Source organism: Erythranthe guttata, chromosome 9 (assembly GCF_056151865.1).
Source record: "Erythranthe guttata isolate IM_541 chromosome 9, IM_541, whole genome shotgun sequence".
Lineage (NCBI taxonomy): Eukaryota > Viridiplantae > Streptophyta > Magnoliopsida > Lamiales > Phrymaceae > Erythranthe > Erythranthe guttata.
In genome coordinates this window covers 4,250,943-4,275,879 of record NC_142541.1, presented here as the reverse complement: position 1 = coordinate 4,275,879, position 24,937 = coordinate 4,250,943, and the positions used below count along the sequence as shown (strand labels likewise).

At 37.0% G+C, this 24,937-nt stretch overlaps 2 protein-coding genes across 4 annotated transcripts; one reads left to right on the top strand and one right to left on the bottom strand.

Moving 5' to 3' along the window:
• Nucleotides 1-7,731: 7,731 nt before the first annotated feature.
• On the top strand, nucleotides 7,732-19,361 carry LOC105959740 (formin-like protein 20). 3 transcript variants are annotated; one of them, XM_088823582.1, is made up of 18 exons: nucleotides 7,873-8,207; nucleotides 8,945-9,651; nucleotides 9,730-9,951; nucleotides 10,043-10,649; nucleotides 10,794-12,453; nucleotides 12,722-12,851; nucleotides 13,679-13,750; nucleotides 14,568-14,666; nucleotides 14,755-14,796; nucleotides 15,959-16,039; nucleotides 16,114-16,164; nucleotides 16,263-16,344; nucleotides 16,967-17,061; nucleotides 17,682-17,753; nucleotides 17,831-17,947; nucleotides 18,174-18,242; nucleotides 18,359-18,425; nucleotides 18,508-19,361. In XM_088823582.1, the coding sequence occupies exons 1-18, from the start codon at nucleotides 8,135-8,137 to the stop codon at nucleotides 18,660-18,662; spliced, it is 4,401 nt and encodes a 1,466-aa protein (XP_088679708.1). In that variant the 5' UTR covers nucleotides 7,873-8,134; the 3' UTR covers nucleotides 18,663-19,361. The 3 variants fall into 3 exon arrangements, 2 of the variants coding, with proteins under 2 accessions (XP_088679707.1, XP_088679708.1); XR_016033686.1 differs by having other exon boundaries at nucleotides 7,732-8,207; nucleotides 10,043-12,453; nucleotides 14,740-14,796; XM_088823581.1 differs by having other exon boundaries at nucleotides 7,732-8,207; nucleotides 10,043-12,453.
• Nucleotides 19,362-23,039: 3,678 nt separating this feature from the next.
• On the bottom strand, nucleotides 23,040-24,008 carry LOC105959741 (uncharacterized). The gene has a single exon (XM_012983880.2). The coding sequence runs from the start codon at nucleotides 24,006-24,008 to the stop codon at nucleotides 23,040-23,042; it is 969 nt and encodes a 322-aa protein (XP_012839334.2).
• Between the last annotated feature and the right edge of the window lie 929 nt (nucleotides 24,009-24,937).

Here is a 24,937-nt window from a genome sequence, read left to right as displayed (position 1 = left end):
TTTAGATTTCCTTCAATATCTTGAATCTTAATCGTCATATCATTGTTTGTTGCTGTCAAATGTAGAGCAACTTCATGAAGCTTTTCATTGTTCAACTTCAATGTCTCATTCACAACTTCAAAAGTGTTTATCTTCTCTTTTTTTTTTTTCAAAATTCTGGAGAATCCTTGCCCAATCTTGAGCCCCTTCTCACAAATTTCAGGCTCAATCCATTCAAGAAAATTGCATCCATTTTGTTTCTGTTATCATATATGAAAAAAAATATATAGTTAGAAACAACAATCTTATAAAATGAAAATGCAATAAATGAGGTACAAGAATCTTACATCCAAGTTTGTGCATCCTGCAAATTTTCTTCCTGGATTTTTCGAAGTCCAAGATGTTCGAATTGAAGCACTTATTTTACATCGGCATGTGGTTCCAGAAAAATAAGACATATATGTTGGGAATCAAGCACGTGTACGCAGCGGAAATTTTTTTTTTATATGAAAAACAAATTTAATCATATAAACACGTACTCGATAATAGCAATTAATTGCTTACCTTAATGCTTCCAGTGAAAATTATAAACAAACATGCATATAATTAATTCGCTAAGAAAATCACATAGCATGCTCGCAGTAAATCACAAATCATGCATACAAATTTAACGAAATCATTCAAGCAAAAAAAAAAATCCATATATAAATAAATAATTTAATCGTATTAAATTAATACTAGTTCATAAATTCGGATCCGAAAAATACCTCTTGAAGCGTGAGACGATCTTTCGGAATTGACGCAAACTTCCACGGAAACCAATCCGTGCAGTCGGGAGAAGCGGCGGCGATGGACGCGCGGGGCAGCGGCAGCGCATGCGATTCACGTGCTGTCTTTGGGCGACGCGTGAGGGCGCGGGCGGAGGTTCGGCGACGGCGTTTCGGAAGTTCAACTCCTATGTCTTCCTCCTTTCGAATTTCACCTTGTATACCGAATTCAACTGATACGTGGCACTAGATCCGCAAAAGTCAGAAAAAAAAATGGAAGAATAATTAAAAGGAAAAAGCTACCAAAGAACAAACGTTGCGTGGGTGCCGATTTCCGGCAAGACCTATAAATATTGTAATAATAGTGTCTTGTATATAAGCCCTAACGGACTTAAGTTGGACCGGGCCAAACAGCTTAAGTCCGTTAGTTTTTCTTTGCTCGTTTCTCACAAACCAATGATCGTAAAATTATAACAATTATATTTTCGGAATCATCAAAGATAATCGCCTAGTTATTTCCTTTTCTTATTCTCATAAATTTGGAAACATAACAATTATGAAACATAACAATTTAGAAAGTTCACTAAGATAATCGCCTAGTTCTTTCATTTTCTTATTCTCATTCATAATTCTCAATCGTATCAACTTCCAATTATGCAAAGATTAAACATTTTTTTCTTTGACCGTTTATTCAAAGAATTCGAATACACAAGCAGTGTGACCCTCGATGGTTCAGGTGTAAGCTAGCCGTGGGCCCACAACTCTATGTGGTTTAAACGCGTCCCTAGAGTTATAATTACGATAAAGCTCATTTCAACTTAATCGCCCAACGAATCAAGATTGGCGTCTAACAACTACGCACCATGATTCACTAGATACAAATGAAGTGTCTGCAAGAACTGTGTGATATAGTTAAATTACAATACAATCCCTTCGATACATATGTCCCGATTGAACTAGAGGCATTGGTTCACCGATACCTCATTTATAGTTCAATAACTGTGCGATCGTTTTAAGTATTGTAACAAGTACATATATGATTAGAGCATCACATTCCCTAATCATCACTTAGTCAGCTCTAGCCAGAAACTTAAAGATTCAAGATTATGAGAACACACAGGACATCCAAGACTATTCTAGCGATCGAATACCCGACTACAATGCACATACCTCCCACTAAATTTTGGACTGCACGAACACTGGCCCTTGGGGCAGTCCTCGGTGGAACTCAGGGACAGGTCACGATACAGCTGGACCTCTAGTGAAGTCTCGGTGATTGATACGCATAAAAGCTACGTATAAATAACTACAAGTATACAGTATCGCGTTTTGTAGAATAGTGAATTCCAGATATCGATCCACAGAGAATTATGTTCCTAAATTTACCAAGTACCGTGATTATACTATCCTAAACTTTATCTAGACGATCAAGAATGGAGGATGAAATGAAGCTAAAAAAAACAAAAAAATTAAAAACAACGGTCCGCCAGGACAAGCAATGAATTCCGACATGTGATGGCTTCTAGGGTAAAATCCACCAATATACTATCGATAAAGATCTACAAATCAGAATCTAATATCAATTCTATATTCCTTAACCCAAACACTAAAATACCCTAACCCCCGTGTTTAGTGTAGTTAGAGTCTACCCACAGGTCTGGCGTCTCCGTTCAGAACCTCATATTAAGAGAGCATTTAGGTCAAGTCCTTAAGGGCTACCCGAGGTCCATCACGTCTCCGTTTCCACAACTCGAGCTATGTTTTCCTAAAATCAAACGAGAAATCCTCTCTCGAGTTCATTTCCATTTATAATCAATTCAACTGTTGGCCAAACAATCGAAAGTATTTAATACAGGAAAACATAAACAGAATCAAAGAACGACAAATAGATCACATATCTAGAAATAAAAATCAATATATATAAGGTTTCATTTCCCCTAAAAGAAAATGCTTAGTTCATTACAAACATAGCATCCAAATGAAGAACACGAGAAATCATAAACTAAACGTAAAGAAAAAGCTTATGAAAAACCCGAGTCGAAACCCTCGTCGAAGCTTCCCGCGAAGAATTGGCGAGAACTGAAGAATAATTCGAAGAAGAAGTCGAAGAAGAAGTCGAAGAAGAAGTCCAACCTTTTTTGAAGAGTGAGGCTTGTTCTATTTATAGTAAGCTTTGCCTTTTTAGATATTTTTTACACATCCCGAGGCCATATCGCGATATGGGGGACATTATCGGTCGATATGGTGAAATTGCAAGCTCTCTGTTTCGTTTCTCCCCATATCGCGATACAAGGAGTCATATCGCGCGATATGGCAAAAACCCAATCTCTCTGTTTCGTTTTCTTCCATATCGCGATACGGAAGGTAATATCGCGATATGGTCACTGCAATAACTTCAAACTCTGTTTTGACCCTTTTTAAGCCTGAATTTGACAATTTTGCATTTCAGTAGACCTTGAAGTTGGCTTTCTAAATCCACTTGAATCAGCTCAAACGAAGGTCGTATGAAGAAGTTATGCATGAAATACTGAACGCTACCGTCGTTCACTTGAATGCAATTTTACACATGTTTGGTTTGGTTCTCGGCTTCGCATTCAAATCGTTTCATATCGGCAAAAATAGATAACAAAACCTAAAAATAGAAATAAAACAAGGAACGTATAATATATACAAATAAAGCCGAAAACTCGTACGAACGAAGACCAAAACTTGAAGAATTGATAAGTGAAAATCATGCAAAATGAACACTTATCAGTGATGTTTAGGTTTTAAGGACTAATGGTGTACAACTATATCATAGAGATCTCTACTGGATTATTGAGAACCACTTAGATATTTCTAGGATAAGGGAGTTCATTGAACTCGTCAACTTACGAGCACCCACTTATGTATGCCGATATCACAATTATGTTTACTGATGAGATGTAATACACATACACTAAGTGCTAGTCTCTTAATGGGAAAGGCCGATATCCTCATTGGTGGCGTAACCCTTCGACTAGGAACGTGGTTTAACAGTTATAATACTTAAGTAAATATCTCATGATCCTAATAGATCAAATATAAATAATTATAATATCTGTAAGGACTATATCTATGCTTATGCAAGAGAAAAAGATATAGAATGTCAAAAGATGTTTTATCATTAATACGAAAAATGATTATTTATTACAAGAATAAATGAAAGACCACAACCACAAGTTGGCTTGTTGGTCACCTACTCTAACAATATAATGTTTGGATCTAAGACACGATTGTTGAGAATTTGAACCATTAGAAGATATTTTAGTATGAAAAAAAGATAAAGGAAACGAAGCTGGAAAAAAATAGGAATTGAAGTTGAATAAAATGCAAAATTGAAGGAAAAAAGAAAATAGGAGAAAAAACGAGAAAAAAAAGGAAAAAGGAGAAAAACGAGGAGAAAATAAAACAGGATAAAAACAAGAAAACAGATAAAAAAAAAAGAGAAAAAACGAGGAGAAAAGAAAACAGGAGAATAAACGAGAAAAAAAGGAAAAAAAGGAGAAAAAACAAGTTGAAAATGTGAAAATTTTGGTGAGAAACAATGGGAAAGAGTATGCAGCATTTATGAAACAGTCGATCAACGCGTCTGATAAATGGAGCCAGAAAAAAAATGGGGGTATTTTCGTCAGAAAAAAGCCAACGGCTCTATGAAACAGTCGGTCAACGCGTCTGACAAATGGAGTCAACAGTCAGTGCTAACGACAGGGGGTATTTGTAGATTTTGATAGTAAGGAGTGCAAACTATAAAAAGTACATGGACCCTGTACCATTCTTCCCCACACAAAACCTTGTTGGATGTAAATGGGTATATAGGATTAAAAGGAATCCGGACAGTTCTATTGCTCGCTATAAATCATGTCTTATAGCTAAGGGATTTCATTAACGACCTCATATCGACTTTATTGAAAACTTTAATCAAGTTGTCAATCCAACTACTATTCGCCTTGTACTTACTAATGCAGTAACTCGCGGATGGATTAATCAAATGGTTGTTAACAGTGCCTTCTTGCAGGGCACTCTTTCTGAATATGTTTTTATGAAACAACCTCAAGTCTTTGTGGACTCTAAATATCCATCACATGTATGCAATTACATAAAGGCATACATGGTATCCGTCAAGCTCCCCGAGCATGTATAATGAGCTTCGCTCATTCCTTCTTGATTATGGTATCACAAACTCCAAAAGTGACACTTCTATTTTTATATATATTATGGGAACTCGCATCATGTACTTGCTTACATGTGTGGATGATATAGTTCTCACTGGCACCTACCATTTCTACATTTACTACACAACTCTTCAATCGGTTTTCTCTTAAGAATCTCGGCAGACTCGGTTATTCCTTAGGAGTCGAAAGATCAAGAACAACCGCGGGAATTTTCTTATCATAGCAAAAATATATTTGTGATCTTCTTCAACGCATTAATATGCATGAGTCAAAAGAACTCAATACTCCATTGTCTCCTTATGAGACCCTCAAGTTTGATGACGATTCTTCCAGCCATGATCCAAAAGAGTATCGTCAAGTGCTTGGCTCGCTTCAATATCTCTCTCTTATTAGGACAGATGTCAGTTATGCAGTCAATAAGTTAGCTCAATTCATCCATCGACCAACTGCCAACCATTGGCTTGCTTTTAAAATGGGTTCTTCAATACCTAATGGGTACGTCACATTATGGTGTTTTCATTTATGTCCACTCTTCTCTTGCACTTCATGCCTTTGCCGATGCGGATTGGGTTGGTAATGCCGATACAAGCCACTCTACATCAGCCTATGTTGTTTTCCTTGGCTCCAATCCCGTTAGTTGGAGCTCCAAAAAATAATCGACCATTGCCCGACCCTTGACCGAAGCTGAATACCGCGCCATTGTTGTTGCCACCACTGAATTAAATTGGCTCACCAATTTACTTCGGAAACTATCTCTCTCCTTGAAAGCTTCTACAACAATTTATTGTGACAACATTGGAGCTATTTACTATGCTCCAATCCGGTCTTCCGCTCACACATGAAGAACATCGCTATTGATTTTTCATTTTCTAAGGGATCAAGTTTCTCAAAAAAAACTTCGGATCTCCCATGTTCACACAACATTCCAACATGCGGACTCTCTCACTAAACCTCTTGCGCGGAAGTTATTTCTTATTCATCGCTCCAAGCTTAGTGTCCTTCACGGACCCTTGTACATGCGGGGTATGAAAAAACACAAAATCAACACAACAATATTGTAGAGATAGAGCAGAATCACAGTCGTTTTCTTGCCCCCTAAATATCTTTTAGTTTTGAAATTTGACATACAACTTAAAGTACCTAAACTATCTTTACAAAATCAGTTTTAAACCATAGTCAACCCACAACCAGCTCTCTCTTTCTCTTCCACTCTCAGATCTGAATTTTTGCCCCATAAGTTTTCGACCGACGATGGTGCTTCTTGGAGTCATAATTTTCTTTTTCGCGGTCGAAATTTGATGATTTAACCACCGTCGGATTCCTCTCATCGAGATTTGCATATGTTTCTAAAATTGATTTACCGTGCACACGTATTTCGACGATGATGGGTCTTCTCAGAGGGGTATATAGCTTATTTTTTGACGGTCGGACCAACAGTTGGATTCTTGATATATATCTTTTGATGGTAATTTCATTCAATTTTTATATCTAATTGTTTTTGTGACGTTTTCGCCTTGAGCACACTGAACCTTGGGCGATTGGTGCGGATAGGATTTTGGAAGGAGACAATTAGGCTGAGGAGTCCTTCGTGGTTTGATGGAAAGCTATTCTTTCTCTCAAATTTCATTCATTTTGAGTATTTCGAAGCTTTGTCAATCTTTGATAGGTTACACTAATATTTAATTGGAATAAAACATTATATCTAATGTTACTAGTCTTGTCTTCCCAAATAACAAAACTAAAAACATAGTTTTGTCTGATTTTACAATTGCAGTTTTATGGAAACTATTGATCTTCTCCTTGCAGGCGCCCAATATCTGGTTGAAGATGTAGAAGAATTTGACTTATGTATTTCAAGCCAGCTTAATGAAAGCAATGGATCTTCTCCTTGAAGGTGCCAAAGATCTGGTTGAAATGGTAGACGAATTTAACGTCTTTATTGCAAGCAATAGTCGACTGTAGATTACACAGTACAGATGAATATACTCGTATAGTCATAATATATAGTAACATATAATTATGTATAAGTCATATATAAGTTATGTGAGTTTTCTAATTTATATCAATGATGATGATCGTGTTTTTCGACCTATATTTCTTGGTTACAAGTTGATTTATAATATAAAGATTTAAATTATGAATTTTGTTGTTGGAGTGGATAAAGTTTTTTTTCTTTTTTTTTTTGTACATAATCGACTATATTCATGTGTGTATACATATGTGTATACAACCGTTTGATCATAACTTGAGGTAAACACTAAAAAGAAAGAAGATGACTATAAATAACTATAGTGGACTGCAGTCATTGTAGTCGATTTCAGTACAATACACGAATTTGGTTTTGTAAACTTAGAAATGGAAGGTTTCTAAACATTAAAACGATATTCGTAAAAATGAAACCCGGATTTATCATCTCCCATTAAAGTTTTGTATTGTCAAAGATAGTAGTAACACGGCCAATATACTAACTACTACTAGACACAAGAATAATGTCAGTTAATCGTTGTCAAGATATGGCCACGTGACATCCACATCCAACCACCCATCAATCCAACACACATGAGTTTGAAAACACAAAACAACAAACAAAACCGATAAAAAAAAAAAAAAGAAAAAAAAAGACAAAATCAAAGCCCGGGTCATATTTTACTGTATATCCGGGTCGGACTTTGTCTGCTCATCTTCCTTTAGTCCACTACGTTTCCTTTCTCTCTCTTCTCTCTCTCCTCCCTCTCTCTCATGTGATCAATTTTACCTTTTTGCAATGGCAAACGCTCCAAAAACCCAAAATTGAACGCATATTATCAACAACCGACTATCATTTCTCTTCTCATTCCGCCATTTTGTAAACCCTAGAAACTCGCAATTGACTGATTGTTTACTGTCAGTGCCTCTTTGATTTTGTCCAGTGATTTTTCTCAACTCGTTTCTACTTTTTTTTTTTTTTTTTTTTTTTTTTAATATACTGTTGGATTGCTGTGAGGTCAAACCCTCTCCAGCTGGGGTTTCCGATTGCTCGCGGTGTTTTGATCTGTGTTGGTTGACTTGATACGGTTGCATTGTGGCGGAGATTACCGAGCGAGCTGTGAAGATCTGTTAGCTGATTGGGTCAAATTCAGGTGAAGTTTTGGCAAAATTGAATTGTCGAAAGGGGGGTTTTGGGTGTTCGATCAGGGGGGAAAACAGCGCCATTAGATGGCGCTGTTTAGAAGATTCTTCTACCGGAAGCCGCCGGATCGGCTGCTCGAGATCTCTGAGAGGGTCTACGGTACGCCTTTTTTTTTACAGCTTTAATTCTTCAGTATTGGTAGTATCTGAATTGTAGAGTCTTTAGTCTCTAAATTCGACTTGCATTGGAGTTTTAATCGAACCGCCGGCAGTTTTCGGGGTTAATTATCCCCAAATTGTGTGAACTTCGAGCTCAACTTTGCTTGAATTCGGGCTAGGTCTTTAACTGATTCGCTGATATTTGGAGGCATTTTGTGAACAAGTTATAGAAAGACTGAAAATCCGTTTATAATTTTAGTTTCCACCAGTGAAAAGAGCTGCTGGATGCTGTAGAGTTTAGCAATTGTTTTGCCGTTCTTAAATTTTGTTATCATTGAAGCTGAATTTATATATTAACGTGAAATTACGGTGTCATGAGGTTCAAAATGTAGTGTTGGATTATTTAGCTGCCTGAAATTGTTGGATTACATCCCTTGATGACATTTCATCGACTTACTGTTTTTTTCTCCCTCGAGTACGGTGGAATATAGTTGCGATACCAGAATGGCATCCAGGTTTCTTGGGTTTGCCGTATAAATGCTCATTTTCTGATTCCTCCCAATATTTTCTTTGTTTGCGCTGCAAATAAAATTTAATAAGATTAACGAGGTATTTATTTACGCATTGCTAGTTTAGTTTTCAAAAAAAATCTCATATTGTTCAAAAGATGTAATTTTCAGATTGCTTGTTGCACTATGATGTCATTTGATTTAATTTGATTTCTGCTTCTATATCTAGTGTTTGATTGCTGCTTCTCCACCGATGTACTCGACGAGAACGAGTATCGAACATATATGAACGGGATTGTCGCACAGCTACAAGAACACTACCCGGAAGCTGCTTTTATGGTTTTCAATTTCAAAGAAGGAGAAAGGAGGAGCCAATTATCCGATGCGTTATCTCAGTACGACATGACGGTAATGGATTACCCTCGTCAGTACGAAGGGTGTCCACTGTTACCTTTAGAAATGATCCACCACTTTTTACGATCGAGTGAGAGCTGGTTATCGCTCGAAGGACAACAAAACGTGCTTTTAATGCACTGCGAAAGGGGAGGTTGGCCCGTGCTTGCCTTTATGCTCGCTGGACTTCTTCTGTACAGGAAACAGTACAATGGTGAACAGAAGACTCTTGAAATGGTATACAAGCAGGCATCGAGGGAGCTTCTTCATATTCTATCTCCTTTGAATCCTCAACCATCTCAGCTCAGATATCTTCAGTACATAGCTAGAAGAAACATTGGTTCGGATTGGCCACCCTCAGATACACCTCTGGCTTTGGACTGTATTATACTTAGGACCCTTCCTTTATATGACGGTGGAAGAGGATGTCGACCAGTAATTCGGGTGTATGGTCAGGATCCTTCTTCGAAAACATCCAGCAGAAGTTCTAAGCTTTTGTTTTCGACTTCGAAAGTGAAAAAGCGTATCCGTTTCTATCAACAGGTAATGCTACAACAAATCGTTTGAAATTTCATATGAAAACAATTTTATGGTGGTGTTATTGATCTGTGGTGTATGCAGGAAGAGTGTGAACTAGTGAAAATTGATATACATTGCCGTGTTCAAGGAGATATTGTTCTTGAGTGCATCCATTTGGAGGATGATTTTCTGAGGGAAGAGATGATTTTTAGAGTTATGTTTCATACGGCCTTTGTCCGTTCAAATGTCTTGGTGCTGAACCGCGATGAAGTTGATATTCTTTGGGATGCCAAAGACCAATTTTCGAGGGATTTCAAAGCAGAGGTAAGATTTTGTGTTCCCTGTGCTATGTTTCTTAGTTTTTGTGAAACTTTCAGCTCTTTAAAAAGTAATTTTTTTTTTTTGGGTGTATCAGGCGCTCTTTTCAGATGCAAATTCTGTTTCATCTGTTATCACAGCAGAAGAAGAAGTAAGTGAAGATGGAAATGAAACAGAAAGTGCCTCAGCTGAGGAATTTTTTGAGGCAGAAGAGATCTTCAGTGCAGTTGATGGGCACGATAGCAAGGTGGATTCTGATGACAATACAGTTCGATCTATTGCTCAGGACAATGGAAATCACCATGAAGTAGTAGCAGCCTTGAAGGATGATTCGGATCATCACGCATTTGAAGACTGTGCACCAGACGAGGAAATCCCCAAACATGACCGCAGAGTGCCCCTAAATAATAATAATGCTGAAATTAAATCTGTTGATGCTGGTATGTTGGATAAGCTTGAAGAAGGAGACAATAAGCAAAATGAAGAAGTTCCTCCTGTAATGAAGAGTACTGAGAAGCAGGGCCAACAACTGAAGTCAACCGCTGATAATAATAATAATAAGCAGAAGTTAGATAAAGGGCTCTCAACTGTCTCTAAAAAGCAGCTAAATTCCAGTTCAAAATCTAAGCCACAAGAGTTACAGCCTCCTGTAGCAAGACTAGCAAAGCCAAATGCTTCATCTAAGTGGATACCTACTAACAAAGGTTCTTACTCTAATTCGATGCATGTTTACTATCCTCCAACGGCTACTCCATCGAGATATAACAGTGCTCCAGCAGCATTAGCCGTTGGCAAAGATTCCCCACCTAGAGGAAAATCTAAGTCTCAATCTGTTGCTTCCTCTTCAGAAACTTCTGCATCGGGCCGTCAAAAGTATGTATCTTATCCATCATCATTAGATCTGTCACCAGCTCAAGAAGCTTCTTCCCCGACTTTGCCTTTGGTAACCCAGGTGGAATGTGAATCCCAGGAACTTAGTTCAGCACCTCCACCACCTTCAGCTGCGCCGCCGCCGCCGCCGCCACCACCACCACCTCCTCCTCCTCCTCCTGCTTTGATATACAAACCTTCGCTACCTACAACTATTCTTCTGGATGAAGAAGTAAACTGCCTTTCATCCGCAACTCCTCCAGTTCCACCTCCGCCTCCTCCTCCACCACCCTTATTCTCATCCGCAAGTAGTGCTACTTTCTTGCCTTCAAGATCATTTCCACAACCTCCACCTCCACCCCTATCCCCACCACCACCATCTTCTCAGAGTGCTAGTTTTTCCAAGTTATTGCCTGCGCCTCCGCCTCCACCTCCACCTCCGCCTCCTTTTACCCCATCTACTGGTACAAGCTTGAGACCAACTGTGCAGAAAACCATTCCTCCACCTCCACCCCCACCCTGGTCAGCAGTGAGTTCTATGCTTGCACCTGCAAGTTCTTTTCCTATTCCACTTCCACCCCTTACTCATGCATCTTCTTTACCCTCTCCCAGCATGGGAAAATCCCCTCCACCTCCACCACCTCCACCTTCTGCACATGGGGATTCTTTTTTTCATTCGCATAGCCCTTCACAACCTCCTCCTCCCCCACCACCTCCCTCGCATGGTGGACCACCTGCTCCTCCTCCACCTCCCATTTATGGAGTTTCTTCTTTTCCTCCGCAAAACTCTAGAACTCCATCAGCTCCTCCCCCTCCCCCACCTCCTCCTCCTCGTGGTCCACCTCCACCACCGCCACCTCCTTCTTTTGGTGCAATTCCTCAAGCCCCCCCTGCTCGTGGTCCACCTCCACCACCACCGCCACCTCCTTCTTTTGGTGCAATTCCTCAAGCCCCCCCTGCTCGTGGTCCACCTCCACCACCACCGCCACCTCCTTCTTTTGGTGCACTTCCTCAAGCCCCACCTCGTGGTCCACCTCCACCACCACCGCCACCTCCTTCTTTTGGTGCACTTCCTCCAGCCCTGCCTCGTGGTCCACCTCCACCACCCCCTCCTCCTCCTTTTGGTGCACTTCCTCCAGCCCCTCCACCTCCTCCCTTTCGTGGAGCTCCACCACCTCCACCGCCTCCCATGCGTGGCCCCCCAGCACCTCCTCCCCCACCTTCAGTTGGTGGCCCTCCACCACCTCCACCTATAAGAGGAGCACCACCTCCACCACCTCCTCCTGGAAGTCGTATACCTGGCCCACCTGCACCTCCAGAACCTCCTAGACCTCCTGGAGGTGCACCACCTCCACCACCTCCTCCTGGAGGCCGTGCACCTGGCCCACCTCCACCTCCGGGACCTCCTAGACCTCCGGGAGGTGGACCACCTCCACCTCCTCCATTGGGTGCGAAAGGACCTGGAGCAGATGGCAGAGGCTTGCTCTCTGGTAGAGGACGTGGGCTTTCACGTCCTGGGATGTCAACTGCTGCAGCACCTCGAAGATCTACCATGAAGCCCCTTCATTGGAGCAAGGTGACCAGAGTAATACAAGGAAGCTTGTGGGAAGAATTGCAGAGATATGGGGAAGCGCAAGTGTATTTCTCTTTCTCGAATTATTTAATTCTCTCGCTTAAATTCGCCGCCTGTTTGTGTTTCTACTTCAGTAATTTACTTGGATTTTCTATGTTCTTCCTTGAAAATGGAAATAAGAAGCTAATGACATTCTCTTTCATTTCATAAATGTTAAAATCAATTAACGATATTGCAAGAAAGGCCGTCCACGAATTTCTGGTTTTCCATTTCTTCTCTTTTTATTGTTTCTTTATATTTTCAGGTAACTAATATGTTGCCCTCTGACTCTAGGTCACCAGAATTTGATGTATCGGAGCTTGAGACTCTTTTCTCTGCTATAGTACCAAAGTCAGATACTTCAGGTGGAAAATCTGGAGGACGCCGAAACTCTACTGGATCTAAGCCTGAAAAAATCCATCTGGTAATGTTTTACGAATCCAGTAATTTGTTTGAGACAACTGGGAATGAGAAATCTAAATATTTGCATATGCTTTTGGAATTATAATGATTTATCTGATTAAGGTAGTTGATATGAGTCTCGTATAGCATGAGATCTTAAAAATACCATCTATAATATCTGCTACATAATGATTTTTGGGGAAACCAGCGACTAGTAAGATGCTGAAGAAAATGAAGCACAATACTGTTATCTGGGTTATAAAGGTTATCTATTGTAGACACTCTAGAAGGAGAACATGTGAAATCAGTTTTTTTCTCAGGATAGCAAACTTATGTTATACCCATCACATCTTTGGTGCTTCTTGTACATTTTTTATGAGTAACATTTTCAACAGCTAAAGTCCACCCTTTTTCATCTTTTTAATTTGGCATCTCTGCGTTGAGTCTCTATTCTTTGGTTGTGAGATATGCAAGGTCATTAGAAGTGTTTGGACGTTGATATATCACGGAAACCCTACTCTTAATGCCCATATGTGGTACTAGAATGTAATTGTAGACTAAGTTCAGCATTAGAAGACTATTTATCTCCTATTAAACAAGTGCCATAGACTAGATGATGATTTCTACATGATAGTCAACTCGGACAAGATTCTCAAATCTTTATTTTCTAGAGAATCTTTCTAGAATTTACCTTTTAGTTTCCCATTTTTCTTGTTTTGGGTCGTGTCTTTTGGGAACTGCTGGGGTGGTCCAACTGCAGGATTTGAGAGAATTAGCTTTGCATTTTAACATCCAGTTCCTCAATCGCACTCGTTTTTTTTTTGTTTTTTGTTTTTTTTTCTCTTGTAGGTTGACCTAAGGAGAGCTAATAACACTGAAATTATGCTCACAAAGGTGAAAATGCCACTTCCTGACATGATGGTAAGCTAAAGACGGTGCATGTTCCCTTTTGAGCATTTACTCTTTATCTTTACATGTAAATTTTTGTTTCTAAAATCTTTTAATATGTTTGATGCAGCTTCCAAGATAATTAATGATGCAGTTATTTCTAAAAAATAGTCTAATGCCTTTGTTTTGCTTTAGTTTTATTATTTTCTTTCTGAAATTGTGTATTTTAATTCTTAATTGCATCTGCTGTTTAAGATTGACATCTATGCATGTGGACATAAATGAAGAATATGCATTCATCACTTATCTGAAAATTCCCAGACAAACCAAACAATTAGCATTTAAAAGCAACAATGAAGAATTATGAGAGCAAATAAATGGTGATAGAACATTAAGTTCAGGAAGGCACTAGATAGAGCTGAAAATAAAATGTCTCTCAAATGTCAGACTTATGTTATTGATTATCGAGCTTTTGTAGCAGCCAGTAAAAGATTGTTTTGATGTAAATGGTAAATATGCAACATATTTTATGAAATTGTTTTTGCTTGACATTCTTTTTTTCATAACAAGTCATAGATGCGTAAATATAATAAAACTATGACAGAATTTAGTTTTATGTTAATCAATAGTTGGAAACCAAATGGCTCTAAGTCCGGCCTGGAAAGTCATAATCTGCAAATCTCTGCAGATCTATTATTAAAGTACTAATCTTTTCTCAGATTTTTATTCATATTTGAGTAGTGTGAAAGCAAATGAAATAAATTCCTTGTATTCACTTAATATCCTAACCGTGCATTTGCATGATGAATTATATATATATTTTTAACTACGTAGATGGTTCACTTGACAGGCTGCAGCACTTGCAATGGATGAATCAATACTGGATGCTGATCAAGTAGAAAATCTCATTAAATTTTGTCCAACTAAGGAAGAGATGGAGCTTCTTAAGGTAAAGACTTATAACTTTTACTGTATTTTCCACTAATTCATGTAGCCAATTACTTTCTTTTAATGGAATATAGCGATGTAACTTTTAGGCCTACACGGGTGACAAGGAGAATTTGGGGAAGTGTGAACAGGTCAGTGAACTGGATCTAATTGACTCTATCATACTATGATGTTTGTATGTGTGATATGTGAATGAACTCCACCTCATTTGCTAACAGAATCTTGTAATGTTGCCTAAGTACAAACCAATCTAAGAGATGGTTGTGTAGAAGTAAAGCTAGATTTGATTTATATAGAAAGAGATATAGACATATAGTTGCCACCATTTGTTATGAACACTTGTTTCTTTCTGTGGTCTAGTGAAATGTAGTTAAACATTTGAAAGTAAACTGCAATTGTTCCGACTGTTATGAGATTTAGATCTCCTTAGGTGAAATGCTTCTGTACTGTGGTAGGTGCATTTCTTTTTCTGTGAGAAAGGAATTTGCCTTATCGTTTGTCCAAATTCTCAGAAGGGAATGAGAATTACGTCGTACAACTGTGTGTAGCTTCACCACCATATGATGATAAATAGAAAAGGTTACTTCTTGTATATGAAATTGCCCCATTCTTCATAAAAAAAAAAAAAAAGAAAAAGAAGAAAAAACAATGCCCCATTCTAAATTTGGAAAGGCTACAGCATAAAAGCATGTTGAGGTAAAAAGGAGTTTTAACAGTTATGAATTGATTTTCCAGATCCTTGTCCGCGATCAATTTAGTTTAGTTGATTGTTTCAGATATGGAGCCAATGCCTTCACTAAGATTGGATATTTGTAGAATATCTTGCAAAGAAATTTTCAGTCAACTCAAATATTACGTGATGTGTACAACTGTACATACATCTGTCCACCTAATATTTTCAGGAAACATACTTTAAAGTTTCTTATAGAGGATCAATGCTATTAAACAGAATTTTCAAGTTTGTCATCGGTTGTACGAAATTATTTTTTACTTTTTAATTGGCAGTTCTGAAATAGGCACGAGTTAACTTATTTAATCATGGTTTGCCTTGCTGATTTTGGGAAAAAGAAAAAAGAAGCTCCATATATGTTGTTATGGTGATAGTAGTCTGACAATTGTTTTTATTTTTTACATAAAAAAAGAAGCTATATATTTCATGGTTTTGCCTTCTGGGTTCTTTAGTATTCGTTCTTTCCAATTAATTTCAGTTTCCCCTTTAAATAACCATACTATCACTGATGTTGTATGATGCTAAACGGGTACATTGTTGGACGTTTTACTCCCATCTTTCAGTTTTTCATGGAGCTGATGAAGGTGCCACGAGTCGAATCTAAATTAAGGGTTTTCTTATTTAAGATCCAATTCATTTCTCAGGTTTGCTTGATATTAATGAACTTCTGAAAATTACTATGATCTTTCAGTTATCTTAAAATGGCTTTTTATATCAGGTTTCAGATTTCAAAACGAGCTTGAACACTGTAATTTCTGCTTGTGACGAGGTATCACGAAAAATCTACAGAATAAAAAACAATTCTACTAAATATTGATATATTGTTATTGTTATTGTTTAGTAACTTTACATGTACTTATTTATCAGGTCCGAAAATCTTTCGAACTGAAAGAAATCATGAAGAATATTTTATATCTTGGAAATACATTGAATCAAGGAACTGCCAGAGGTATGAACCTTTTTTTTATCAGAATTGATGAAGTTATAATTTTCGGGTCTAGAACAGCATAATTAACTTTATGGTGTTGTGATAAATGAATCTAGTAAGGCCTCGTTTGATCGGCGAGATAAGATTAGCCAAGATAAGATTAAATAATTCAATGAGCCCAAATTGTATTAGTGGGACCATGGAAAGTTCAATTAAAAAACTCCCTAATATTTCCGGGTTCACCCGGGAAGTTATTTGGGTACACCAAACATCAAACAAAGTCCAATTATTTAGTTAATCATGACTAGTCTCCCCAACAAAACGAGGCCTAAATGTATGGATGTTCATTTTGCATGCTTGTAGCAGTGAATGCATATATAGTAGAATTCTTTTGGCATAAACCTTTCAATGCGACTAAATACATGTTCATTTATGTTCTGTTGAGGTTCATTGTGGCTTGCATCTCTTCACTACCATTTGTTATATTTAGCATCTACCTTCCTTTAAAACATAATAGATTTTGCAGGAATCAGTTGGAAAGCACTAGGATATAGTCTTCCATGCGTAAATTAAAAATTTTACAGCTTAATTGTGCTCGGGTCGAAAGCACTGAAATTGAATATTTTACTTTCTATAAATCCAGGTGCTGCTCTTGGATTCAAATTAGATAGTCTTTTGAAACTCTCTGATACACGTGCATCCAATAGCAAGATGACACTTTTGCATTATCTTTGTCAGGTATTTACCCTTTTTTTTTTAATGTTTTTGGGTCTTATTTTTATGTGCTCTCTCTTTCTCTCTCTCTCTCTCTCTCTCTCTCTCTCTCTCTCTCTCTCTCTCTCTCTCTCTCTCTCTCTCTCTCTCTCTCTCTCTATATATATATATATATATATATATATATATATATATATATATATATATATATATATATATATATATGTGTGTGTGTGTGTGTGTGTGTGTGTGTGTGTGTGTGTGTGTGTATAGAATACCTGTAGTTCAAAGGCAGTCTCTAAGTGCAAAATCTATGGTAATTCAATCAGACTTGTTCGAACATATTTAGGAGTCTATTTGAGGTTACTTATATGTGTCTGTTTAGTAGTTCATGTCTATCTTAGGTTATAAAATTTGTCTACCTTTTTTTGAATTGTTTCCATGTTAGGACTCGTTTCCCATCTCTATATGATACACAAAGTACGCACATTCAATAATATAATCTGTTTATAATATACTGTATCTTTTGGCTTTTCTATTCAGTATGTGGCTACTTACATGAAGGTGCTGCTATCGTAACATATATAAAGGGATTATTCTGTAAATCTGGCACTGTGTGTGAGTTTGTCCTCTTTGTTTCTCAGGTGCTTGCCTCACATAAACCAGCTCTTTTAAACTTTCATCAACATCTTGTTAGCTTGGAAGCTGCCTCGAAGGTTCGTATTTGTTTTCTTCTAGGTGAATAATTTTCAAGTAGTGTAAATAACTTCATGAAAATCGTGTGATTTTGTAGATACAACTGAAATCTTTGGCAGAAGAAATGCAAGCCATAATCAAAGGTTTCGAGAAGGTGAAACAGGAATTTGACGCATCGGACAAGGACGGGCCTGTATCTGAAACGTTTCGCAAGGTATTCTGGCATAAAATGTTTTTTACTCCGCAATTTCTTGCTTGTATGTATTGTTTGTTTGTCTAAACGTGCCATTGTATCCTTAAACTGTGTCCTCTTTGATGATTCATATTTTTTGAAGTTTCCTTGTAGAGAGAATCTTTTAATCTCTTATAATTACCTACACAAATGATTGGAAAGCATTTCTACACTTTTCTTAACACGATAAACTTGCCGTATATGACAGACATTGAAGGAATTTATCGGTATTGCTGAGAATGAAGTGTCCGCTGTAACAAGTCTATATTCCGATGCGGTAACTATCTGCCTGAACAATATCATAGATTATGTCGGAATATCAGATTATTCTCTTTAATAAATTATGGTGTTCATATATATATATTTATTCATTAATGTTTTCTTTTTTGACAGGGACGAAATGCAGATGCACTGGCTCTATATTTTGGTGAAGATCCTGCGAAATTCCCATTCGAGCAAGGTTAACAATATATGTTTATCTTCCTAGGGACGGATGTTTGACGTTTTTAGATTACTGATACCGTGTCTTATCATTTACGCAGTTACTGCGACCCTCTTGAACTTTGTGAGGTTGTTCAAGAAAGCTCATGAAGAAAATTGCAAGCAAGCTGAAGTAGAAAAGAAGAAAGCTCAAAAGGAGGCCGAAATGGAGAATGCAAAGGGAATGAGTACGCCAAAGAAAGGCTCAAGAAGCTGAGAATTGAATAATTCTCAAAAGGCAGATATCTCCGGTCCTCACAGACACTGCAGGATTGACCAGCCAAACAGGCCCTTCACCTTTTGCTGAATATTTTGGCAATACGTTATCAGAAAACGGGGTTCTGTCGAGCTTTACAAAACCAGAAGTTCTCTGCAGAGAAGCCAATTTGGAGAAGTGCTTTTCGGAGGAGATGAGTTATCAGAGATATATGTGTATTGTGCTGTCATATATATCTGGAGAGAGTATTGCAAGCAGGATAAAATAATCCGGTGAGTTTGGCTCATTATTGTGAAGAAATACCACTTGAAACTGTAAATCTTTTCGCCAGAATGTACCACGGCAATCTGTACAGAGTCTAACATGTATTTAGATTACCACTAATTCTTTGTTTTAGCATATAAATTGGTTTGGTTCCTTTGTAATAGTCGGGTTTGAGTTTGTAACCGTTCCTGCTGTTTATTGTATAGAATAGGAATTATAGAGGGTAGATAGAGTGAAATAGGATGTGTTAGTGGATAGTGTTGTAGTCGAGGTATATATTTTTAGTTTTAGAATTTTTGATTTTCGGGGGAATACTCGAATCTCTAGTGTACTGTTCATTCAGATACGGTTCTTAGCTTTTATCAACAAAAACAACAAAGATGTAATATTTACAAAAACTCGATTTTGTATGCAACTAATTTTGTTGTGTTTAAAGCGGGCAAAAGGCTAAAATGATAGAATGGCTCTAAAGAGTAGTGTACTCAATTCTTTCACTTTGTAGATGAAGGTTTATACTATGCTACACTGGATGAAATTCATCGCGTAGTTATTTACTATTTATAAATACACAAACACACACACACACACACACACACATTGGTATGTGTAGATCAACGGTAAATATTGATTCGGTGTAACCTGCACCGAGTGTAGCATAGAAATAACCAAGACGAACAATAATAAACTATGTAGGCAACTCACTGATTGTAGCATAGATATCAGTACCATAGATGAAATAGTTGAATTCTTTACTTGTAAGATGATCACAAATTTGTTTTTCTTGACAAGTTTTGGCCCTAAAACATGTATTATAGATATTGAAGATGGTTACCAACTTTTCCTAACCTTCAAATATGTTCATGTAAAGATTCAAGATTCATCCGAGAAGAAACAAAGTGAAGTTTTCATTTGCAAATGTGAAGACGACCGATTACCTCTCTTGGTTTATTCAAAATTCAAATCATGTTACAAATTAAATGCGAAAGTACGAGGAGTGTTGGTCGCTATGTGGCACGGATACGGAAACGGGAAAACGGAGAAACGGCATTTCCCAAAAATGGGGATACGGGAACTTAGGGGAAAAGTGTAAATATTAAAAGTATAGGGGTGTATTTATAAATATTCTATATAAACATATATAAGTTTTTATTTATATATAAATTCTTTTTATATATTTTTATACAAACATATTGAAAATAAATTTTACTATGAACTATTAATTTGCAACTGATTATTAAATCTTGTAAATAATTTGAGAAACAACAAAAATATTTGAAAATTTGCTATGCAAACATGTTTCTAACTTTTTAAAAATTGCAAAATGGCCCATAAGGTGTCCGGTAGCCCGCGGCAGGTGTGTTCGAGTTTCCGACACGAAATGTTTCCGAAACGTGGAAACGTTGAGAAGTTGATGTTTCCGTGCTACACAAGTTGGTCGTAATCTTTTTTTACTTAAAAGGTGAGTGTGAGATAAAAATTGCTTATTTGATCCAGAAAAAAAAGATATGTATTAGGGATGTGCACATGTCATAAACCGGCGGGTTCTAGCAAAACTCACCCTCATTCCGTCAACCAACGATTCTTGATTTTAAGAAATCAAACTTGTGGATTTTCGACAGGTTTAGGATAGACAAAGCCATGTCGCGTTTATAGTAGGACTCAACCTTCACGGGTCGAAACCCATCATAATTTAAATGTATTATTTTTTGTAATAATTTATAAGTCGAAACCCATCATAATTTAAATGTATTATTTTTTGTAATAATTTATAAGTTTTACGCGAAATTATTTAGAAATTAAAATAAACGACCATGCGTAAAATCTTAAATTGAAACAAACGTGAATAACATCAATGAAAAGTGTCAAGACTCAAGAGTAAATCAAAATTAATACGTTCTAACCATAAATTCGTTAAAAAGAGTAACTAAGTTCGAAACTTTATAAGACAAGATTTAACACAAAATAGATAATTATTGACAAAACGAGATGAGGTCGTCGTTACAGATATAAATTTTGACATGTAAGAGATATTTTACATATTTGCAATTATTTTTTTGGGCAAATGGCAAATACATGACAAGGGCACTTAATTAAAAGAGGGACATCTAACTTTTTTGTCTTTCAAATAAATCCAGCTAATTCAAGTTTATTTGCAAATAAGGAAAATTCTTTTATATATACTAAAATTACCCCCAATTCATTGAAACCCAATTCAATTCCAATTTCATGATTTACACCCCAATTTAGCCCAATTTCATCAATTAACCAATTTTAACCCTAATTTCAATTTTGACCCGCCACCACCGGAGACCGCCGTTGACCTTTTTTTTTTGTTTTGAAAAACCTTTTTCCGGCCAGTCAACTGCCGTTGACTGCCGGGTCTCCGGCGTTGACTTTTTTTTATTTTTTTTTTTATTTTTATAATTTTGTTTTTTCTTAAAAAACATATTTTAATTAATATTACTGTCTTGGCTGCTAAATTACTGGCTTCGGCAGTTATTTAACTGTAAATTGATTTTTTTTTTCTTCAAAAATATTTTAATTAATATTACTGTCTTTGCTACTAAATTACTGTCTCCAGCAGTTATTTAACTGTCGGAGACAGTAATTTAACTGTTAATTGACTTTTTTAAAAATATTTTAATTAATATTACTGTATTCGTTGTTAAATTACTGTCTCCAGCAGTTATTTAACTGTCGGAGACAGTAATTTAACTGTTAATTGACTTTTTTATTCTTAAAAAAAATACTTTTAATTAATATTATTGTATTCGTTGCTAAATTACTGTCTCCAGCAGTTATTTAACTGTCGAAGACAGTAATTTAACTGTTAATTGACTTTTTTTTTTTGAATTTTTTTTTCTTAAATAGAATTATTTTAATTAATATTACTGCATTGGCTGCTAAATTACTGTCTCCAACAGTAATTTAACTGTCTTAGACAATAATATTAATAATATTACTGTTCGGGAAAATAATATTCATAATATTACTGTCCCAAACAGTAATATTACTGTCTGAGACAGTAATTTAATAGCCAAGACAGTAGTATTAATTAAAATATTTTTTTTCTAAGAAACAAAAAATTCAAAAAAAAAAGAAAAAAATCAACGCTGGAGACCGGTGGTTGACCGGCCGGAAAAAAATTTCAGGAAAAAAAAAAAAAAAAGTCAACGCCGGAGATCTGGCCGGAAAAAAAAAATTCAGAAAAAAAATATTTTGGGGGTTAATGTGATATATTTGTTTAAATCCGGGGTCAATGTACAATATTAAGGAAGTTAGAGCATAATGGATGGAATTGATAAGAATTATATTATGGAGGGTATTTTAGACTAAAGACATGAAGATGGTTTAATTGAGAGACTGTTTTTTTTGTGGAACAAAATGCATTTAAGTCCCATGTGATGGGCCTTTTTGCCATTCGCCCTATTTTTTTTTCTCTAATTTTCACTTTTGAAATGATATATCGTGCATCGCGTGGGAAAACAATACTAGTTATTACAACATCATAAAACACTTTTAAAAGAGTAGAAATAATATGCCATCATCATCATTCAATCTTCTACATACAAAATCTACAAGTTTTTTTCTTCACTACAAATCCCAACTTGGAAAAACACAAGTGAAGCCAAAGATGTGATGATCATCCTACTTTGTCTCATTCATTCTATTAATAAGATCACAAAGAAACAAAAGGGGAAAATTACAGCTTTAGTCCCTCGCATTAGTACCAATTTTACACTTAGCCCCCCGTGTTCACAAAAAACACATTTAATCCTTCATGTTTTCAAAAATTCAACAGTTTTAGTCATTTCCGTCAATTTTTCGTTAAAACTAACGGAATCAACCCTATGTCCATCAATGACTTCACTGACAGGATAACGGTAAACTGACGAAAATGACCAAAAAATTTAAATTACTGAAACACGAGGGACTAAATGTATTTTTTTATGAACATACGAGACCAAATATAAAATCGGTGAAAACTGTAATATTTCCGAAAAAAAACACTATTATAAACATCACATTTCTACCAACTTTAGTGTGTGTATGTGTGTGTGCAGAAAATTTACAGAACAAATTCGAACCGGTCTACTTTCCCAAAACGCTCTCCTAAACTTCCATTTCTCTGCAACGATCCAATTCGCAGCTCTCCAAGAACACAAAACCAACAATCGTATCAAGAACAACCACCACGCCGTACATGTATGCAATCACCACCGCCTCCAAAACCACCGTCCAATCGAACGCCGCCACGTCACCACCATCTCCTCGATAATAATAATAATAAGCTCTAACAACACGGTACTGAAACAGAGCTTCAATGGCCGCCATCCCCATATTCATCGCCACCGCCAACGACAGCGCCACCCCACCCCCGCCGCCCCCCCTCATCAGAACAACACACGCATCCACAATCGAGCTAAACCCACAGCAATTCTTCTTCTTACTATTCTTCTTCCTCTCTAATCCAGATAAAATCAAGGACAAATTGCACACAACGCACGCATTCGCGAGCACCACGGAGTAGACGACGGCGCCAATTGCTGACGTCAGCAGGACGAATCTGGGGTGAGAAGAAAGCCCTAGAATGAGATCGGAAACGTTGAATGCGATGACGAGGAGAGAGAAGCAGGTGGCGTTGGCGGAGAGAATCACCAGCGAGTTGCAGATTTGCGTGACGAACAGCCGATTGAAGATTGTGATTATTTTATTACTATAATTATTTGAATTGATTTTCTGGAGGGAGGCGATTACAGAGGATTTGGAGAGGAGGAGGAAGGAGAGGGTGAAGGGGGAGACGAAGATGGAGGAGAGGAGGGTTTGGGAGAGCTTGAGATTGAGAATGGAGAATAGCTGCGACGACGGCGGGAAGCCGGCGGCGAGGAAAATTGAGGTGAAGCGGCCGTGGATGATGGGGAAGATGTAGGAGGATGAGGAGAGGATGGGGTGGGAGAGGAGGGTTGCGGCGGCGAAGGGGAGGAGGAGGAGGGATGGTGCGGCGGTGAAGTGGTGGAAGTTTTGGAGGAATGTGAAGATTGATCTTCTCATTATTGCTCTAAAGCTGCTCTTTCCCACCATTCTGAAATTTGATGATGATGATGAGTAGTATTATTTTCAGTTTTAGAGAGAGAAAGAGGAGAGAGAAAGAGGAGAGAGAGAGAGAGAGAAGGTTTTAGTATTCAGTGTTTTAGAGAGAGAAAGAGGAGCGAGAGAGAGAGGAGAGAGAAGGTTTTAGTATTCGAATTAATAAGGGCGGAGTTTTAGAGAGAGAGAGAGTTTGGAGGTGCGGCGACGATGGTTGGCGAAATTTGGAAGGAATGGAAAGGCCAACTAAATGGAACTAACAATCACCAACGTGTTGTTGGAACTGGAGACGTGGATTTTTTTTCTTCCCCTTAATTCACTATGGATATACCCCCACCCCACCACTACCACTCTCATTTTGTAAATTTTATATTATATTATTCTATTACACTTAAATTTTTATAAATTAATATAGTTGCGATTAGTAAAATTCTATTAATTTAGCGACATATTAGATTATCGAACTAATAACTTAGTATATTTTTACTGAGTCGGGATTGAAAGAAATTGTTATTTAAGTGATGTTGTTAATTTATCGAGGTTGTATTGTACTAAAATTGCCTCATTAGGGATTCAGAACTCCGTGAATTTCCAACTCTTTTTCACTAACAAAATTTGGTTTCTAAATTTTTTTTCAAACTTTTTTTTTATCAAATTCGGAATTATATGTATATATTGATAAAATATTTTTATAGAAAAATCGGAATCACATAGGAGATTTATACTTTCAACTCAATTTTAATTTACCAAATGACTTCAAAGATTCTATTTTTTTTTCTCCATAATAGTGTATGATGTAAATATTATTATAAATTTTCCATTATAATTGGATAAAAAAGGAATTTTTATATCTCCACACTTCCAATCCAAAAAAATTTGATTTTGGAACAATTATTATTTTCATTCCCGTTTTTTCATCATTC

Coding starts and splice junctions, on each gene's coding strand:
- LOC105959741 (XM_012983880.2), bottom strand. CDS start 24,008: ATGGTGGGAAAGAGCAGCTTTAGAGCAATAATGAGAAGATCAATCTTC.
- LOC105959740 (XM_088823581.1), top strand. CDS start 8,135: ATGGCGCTGTTTAGAAGATTCTTCTACCGGAAGCCGCCGGATCGGCTG. Junction 9,952..10,042: donor CGAGGGATTTCAAAGCAGAG/GTAAGATTTTGT, acceptor TGGGTGTATCAG/GCGCTCTTTTCAGATGCAAA. Junction 14,667..14,754: donor AAGAGATGGAGCTTCTTAAG/GTAAAGACTTAT, acceptor TGTAACTTTTAG/GCCTACACGGGTGACAAGGA.